This window comes from Neoarius graeffei, chromosome 2 (assembly GCF_027579695.1).
Source record: "Neoarius graeffei isolate fNeoGra1 chromosome 2, fNeoGra1.pri, whole genome shotgun sequence".
NCBI lineage: Eukaryota > Metazoa > Chordata > Actinopteri > Siluriformes > Ariidae > Neoarius > Neoarius graeffei.
Window position 1 is genome coordinate 18212893 of NC_083570.1, and position 6000 is coordinate 18218892.

Sequence of the window (6000 nt, forward strand, 5' to 3'; positions counted from 1 at the left end):
TTGAAGGGTTTCCCCCAGAGAGGCAAATTGGGTGACAGGACCCTTTGTAGTGCTCAATGTAACTTTTTTTTCTACCTCCTGAATCAAACGTTAAGTGTATGTTTTGCACTCTCGTACAACTTTAGGCTATGTGAAACCAAAAATGGGTGATTGGAACTTTTTGGGAAGCATCTTGGAGGAAGTTCACATCCATTCCACCATTGTGGGCAAAATCTGGCTGACCATCCTCTTTATCTTTCGCATGCTGGTCCTTGGAGTTGCTGCCGAGGATGTGTGGGATGATGAGCAAAGTGAGTTCGTGTGCAACACGGAGCAGCCCGGATGCAAGAATGTCTGCTACGACCAAGCTTTTCCAATTTCTCTCATCAGGTATTGGGTCCTGCAGATCATCTTTGTATCCTCACCTTCTCTGGTGTACATGGGTCATGCGCTGTACCGGCTGCGTGCTCTGGAGAAGGAGAGGCACAAGAAGAAAGCTCAGCTCAAAAGTGAGCTGGAGGGGATTGAGGGCATCTTGGACGAACACAAAAGGATTGAGAAGGAGCTGAGGAAGCTAGAAGAACAGAAGAGAGTCAGGAAGGCCCCTCTGAGAGGTTCCCTACTGCGTACATACGTGTTTCATATTTTAACCAGGTCAGTGGTGGAAGTGGGCTTTATACTGGGTCAGTATGCCCTTTACGGTATTGGACTGGACCCACTGTACAAGTGCGAGAGAGACCCTTGCCCCAACATTGTGGACTGTTTCGTGTCCAGGCCAACAGAGAAAAATATTTTCATGATCTTCATGCTGGGCATTGCTGGGGTTTCCCTCTTCTTAAACATCTTTGAGATCTTTCACCTGGGAGTGAAAAAGATCAAGCAGAGCATATATGGCAATGTGCATGCTGGAGATGATGAGAGTCTTTGCAGGTCAAAGAAAAACTCCATGGTTCAGCAAGCATGTGTCCTTGCAGACTGCTTGCCACAGAAATTTGCACACATGACCCAAACATCCTATGCCATAGTGAGGGATGGGCAGATGGAAGCTTTGAAACCCCACATGCCCACCCCTGAGGCACCAACCAGTGATGCTCCTGGATCTGAGCAGCCCAAGCAGGCACGTGTCCCGAGTCAACCTGAGATCCAGGCCATCCGTCAGCCAGGGGCCACGGATCGGCCTTCCACGATGGACAACCGTGGCCACTCGTCCAGCAGCGACGACTCCGGACCCAAGGTATCCGGCCCTCTGAAGGGTGTTGCTCAGCTACCTCGAGCGTCCCTCAGAGCCAGCAACCTTGAGATCCCAGCATCCCTTCAGAACTCTGCACGCAAGCAAAGTCGGGTGAGTGCATGCAAGGACCTGAGTGAGGAGAGTGATTCGCCAGAACACTACCCTACAGGTAGGAAAGCTAGCTTCATGTCCCGAGGGCTTTCTGAGAGCAGACTGGCCATTCCACTAGAAAGTCCAATGTCCAAAAGTGGCTCAGAGTCAGAGGCCAAGCAACTGGCTCAGAGTGAAAGCCCTGCCATGACCCCTCCGCCTGCCGGTGGGCGCCGCATGTCAATGGTAAGAACCTATTTTCAGGACAAAAAACGGTCATCTGCATGAAGTGTGTGTAACGACGAACACTCTTAAAAGGTTAAATCTAGAACTATAAACCATTTGGCTTATCCCTTTAAAATTCTGTGTTAACAGTTTCCCGACCAGAGAGGAGTGATCATCTTTTAGAATAATTCAAGATTAGGGAGTTAAGTAAGGGATAAACCACAACAGGGGTATGTTGTTCAAGGAAAGTAATCAACAATGTGGTCATGTGATGTGGCCTGGTACCACCAAGAGCTGCTTATTTTCCTACAACAGCACATACTGAAGTGCTTTATTCCTCTTGTACCACAGTAATTTTCCAACTACTGCAATTAATCAAGTTTGAATCAGAAAAAAATTGAACAATGAAAAGAACCTATTATTAGTTCTAAAAGTGTAATTGTAAGATGGGTACCTGTTCAAATATTTACTGTTTGTGTTGTCATACTATTAAATACAGACATTTTTCAGTTAGAAAAGAACACCACATATGTAGGAGGTGCACTAGGTAATATAAATCAAACGCATTGTATGAACCAGTACTTGAGTCATTCTATAATTTGGGGTACATTTCACATCAAAAAGCACAAAAAAAATTCATTTTCAATAGAGCAATCCGACAATGGTTGAAGTTAGTATGTATATTCGTTGCAAAGCTTAAACATCGACTTTTTTTTTTTATAAAGGAAAGGATGTTTTCACGACTCAGTATCTCAGCTATGTTATACCCAGATCAGACGGCAGAAAGACGCATGCTGCGATCAGTCAGGTGGCAACCGATCGCAGGTGGACGCAGGCGTTTTGCGTCAAATCCTTCATTGTGGTCAGACATATTGCAAGATGCAGAGTTTTTAAGCTGTTACGACAGGACGTAACCAGTTAGAAGTAGACGCAGCTAGGTCCAGGTTGACGCAGAGCACAGAAAACCTTTAAAAAATATAAGGCCATAAGACTGCTCGCAGGTTGTTGTAAACTATTTGCGGGTGCAGTCTGCGTCTACCTGCGATGGATCGCAGCCATCTCTCAAGACTTGTCTTCCCGTGCATCAAGCTGCGATTAGTCAAGCGTTGCACGACCGCGTGCCTCTACATTCGTCAACCTGCTATTTGCACCGATTGGAAGCGAGTCACAGCTGAAATGCGAACAGATCATGATCCACTTGTGTCAGCCTGCCTCTACTAAAGACCCTCTGCAACACTTTGCCATTATCTGCATCGTCGTGCGTCCACGCAAGATTAGTCTTGCGTCTAGACGCAAGTAGTTGAAAACTAGTTGCAGCCTGCCATCTGACCTGGGCATTAAGGACAAACTGGATGTCATTGCAATAATTTTTTAATTAAATCCTGCACTTTTACTTAAAGACCATTTTAAGGAGTCTCTAGTCCAGGGGTGTCAAACCTGATCCATAAAGGGCCTTGTGGCTGCAGGTTTTCATTCCAGCCATGCAGCAGCACACCTGACTTGGCTCATTCAATCAACTGAACTGTCTTCACACAGTCAAATACTTGCAGCCACACCCACCCTTGATTAAAGGGTGGGTGTGTCAGTTGATTGAATAAGCCAAATCAGGGTGCTGCTGCATGGCTGGAATGAAAACCTGCAGCCACATGGCCCTTTATGGATCAGGTTTGACACCCCTGCTCTAGTCTATTCTGCCATGTCTACAGTGACGTTTTTAAAAATAATCTCATCTCATTATCTCTAGCCGCTTTATCCTGTTCTACAGGGTCGCAGGCAAGCTGGAGCCTATCCCAGCTGACTACGGGCGAAAGGCCGGGTACACCCTGGACAAGTCGCCAGGTCATCACAGGGCTGACACAGACAACCATTCACACTCAGATTCACACCTACGGTCAATTTAGAGTCACCAGTTAACCTAACCTGCATGTCTTTGGACTGTGGGGGAAACCGGAGCACCCGGAGGAAACCCACACGGACACGGGGAGAACATGCAAACTCCACACAGAAAGGCCCTCGCCGGACACGGGGCTCGAACCCGGACCTTCTTGCTGTGAGGCGACAGCGCTAACCACTACACCACCGTGCCGCCTTTAAAAATAATATTTTAAGAATTTTTTTTCAGATGTACATATATATATATATATTCAGCACACTCATGAAAGACAGGTTTTTTTTTTTTTTTTTTTAATTCTAAAACTACCGTACAGGTCATTTTTGTAGTTTGAAAAGATATTATGTAAAATTCTAACCTGTATATACTATCAAGTAAAATATACTTTAAAGGATATCAGAAGCACCATTTTAGTTCTTTTAAATGCGAAAATAATGAGGTGTAACATTTACATGCTCAAAATATTCCGGGTTTTGCCCTTAAAAAGACAATATTCCTACGCAGCTGTTCACATGGAGAATGAAAACAAATATTCCACTAGTATTCCTGTTTACGTGTAGCTGCGCATACTTGTCACAAATTGCCGTAAAACCCCCAATTGTGATTCATATTCCGAATTCGCTGTACGCAAGTCCAAAGAATGCTCTTCAAACCCAAATAATATCAGCTTATCACACGTCTTAATTGTAAAATGACAAATTTGGAATAAGGCTAAATCCGGACGATCCAAATAGAATCCACTGTTTCTATCCACATGACCTGGATCAAATTCCGAATGTTGTCATATTTGGAATAATAATAATTGGAATACGACATTAGTATGAACACCCATCCATACTTGCTGTTTTATGCAGTTCTCTAATCAGCCGATCCCTCGACAGCAGCACAACACATCAAATCACCCAGATACAAATCAAGAGCTTCAGTTAATGTTCAAACATCAGAATGGGAAAACTTGTGATCTCAAAGTCTGACTTTCTTTCACTGTGGCATGGGTGTTGGTTTGAGCCAGATGGACTGGTTTGAGTATTTCAGAAACTGCTGATCTCCTGGGGTTTTCACACACAACAGTCTCTAGAGTTTACACAGAATGGTGCGAAAAACAAAAAACACTCAGTTGAGTGAGTGACAGTTCTGTGGGTGGAAACAAACGCCTTGTTGATAAGAGAGATGGCCAGATTGAGCAGTTCGAGCTGCCAGGAAGGATATAGTAACTTGTATAGTCACTCTTTACAACCGTGGTGAGCAGAAAAGCATCTCAGCATGCAACAGCAGAAGATCACATTGGGTTCCAGTCCTGCAGTCAAGAACAGGGATCTTAAAATCAAGAACAAGTTCCTATTAAAGTGGCCAGTGAGTGTATGCATCACGATGACTGATGTCAGTTACTGGGTAACATATGCCGCTTTTCCACTACCAACGCGGCTGAGTTGGGCTGAGCCGTGCCGTGCTGAGTTGGGCTGAGTCGAGCTGAGCGGGGCTGTTGGAGTTGCATTTCGACTACAACCGCGCTGAACCGTGTTGGCTGGAAGTGGGTGGACACATTGGGTGGAGTTAGCGAAAGTGGGTGGACGTCACGTGATGTCGTTAGGTGGCGCAAACAGTGACATCAGTGACCTTTTAAGCGGTAGTCTCACGACCCGGATAGTAAACAATAAACATGGAGGACATGGAGTCGTTAGTGTTGCTGGTCTTGGTGCTGTGGCTTGTTCAGAAATTCTCGTAATTCTTCTTCTTCCGGGTTTACGGTGTTTACAGATCCCAGCGTGCTCGCGGGGCGTGTGTGGGCATGTGAGGACACTCCTCCTCATCAATCAGTGCACAGAGGAGTGTCTCCTCACGCCCCTAGCCCCACTTGGCTCGGTTTGGCTCGCTTCAGCCCCACTCCAAAACCGTGCGAGTTTTGGGTGCTGAGTAGGGCTGAAGCGAGCTGAGTCGTGCTGCTCTGAGGTAGTCGAAACGCGAGCCGTGTCGGGCTGAAGTGAGCTGAAAAAGGGTATTGGAAAAGGGCCAGTAGTTGACAATCTCCCTTTTTTGACCCATAATGTCACTGGTAGGCTGAGTTGATGGAATGTTTGCGGATATTAATAAATTCAGGTATTTCAATGATTTAAATAAGAGAAATGTTCTCATTCAAATAATTAAGTTGAAAGGTTTTTGTTCATTTTTTTAAAATCAAACATGGAATGTACCCCAAATTATAGAATGACTCGCATAGTGTCTTTCCATATAATAATAATAATAATAATAATAATAATATTTTCCTCCTCTTTCAGAGCATGATCCTGGAGCTGTCTTCAATCATGAAAAAGTGACATCCAAAAAGGCAAAAAAAAAAAAATAAGGTCATCACTTTTGGCTTTGTTGACCGCATGCTGCACAATTACTGGTATATTTATTTAATTGTGTTCTGTGGGAAAAAAAAATTGTCCATTTGCATAGAGCTTTACGAATTAAATTATGTTTTGGTCCTCATTCACACACATGTATACACAGTTTATTTTTCTGGTTGTGACAAACTAATTCGAGACAATGGAATTTTTGCACATTAAAATCGTGCTGCTTTGACCTCAAATGTAAATGT

General features: G+C 44.5%; 1 protein-coding gene across 1 annotated transcript; it reads left to right on the forward strand.

The window, feature by feature from the left end:
* Positions 1–142: 142 nt before the first annotated feature.
* Positions 143–5731, forward strand: gja10b (gap junction protein alpha 10 b). The gene is made up of 2 exons (XM_060906971.1): positions 143–1546; positions 5693–5731. The coding sequence occupies exons 1-2, from the start codon at positions 143–145 to the stop codon at positions 5729–5731; spliced, it is 1443 nt and encodes a 480-aa protein (XP_060762954.1).
* The last annotated feature ends 269 nt before the right edge of the window (positions 5732–6000 follow it).

Excerpts from the sequence above, each read along its gene's own strand:
- gja10b (XM_060906971.1), top strand. The coding sequence starts at position 143 with ATGGGTGATTGGAACTTTTTGGGAAGCATCTTGGAGGAAGTTCACATC. Across the intron at positions 1,547-5,692 it reads GTGGGCGCCGCATGTCAATG|AGCATGATCCTGGAGCTGTC; the intron begins GTAAGAACCTAT and ends CTCCTCTTTCAG.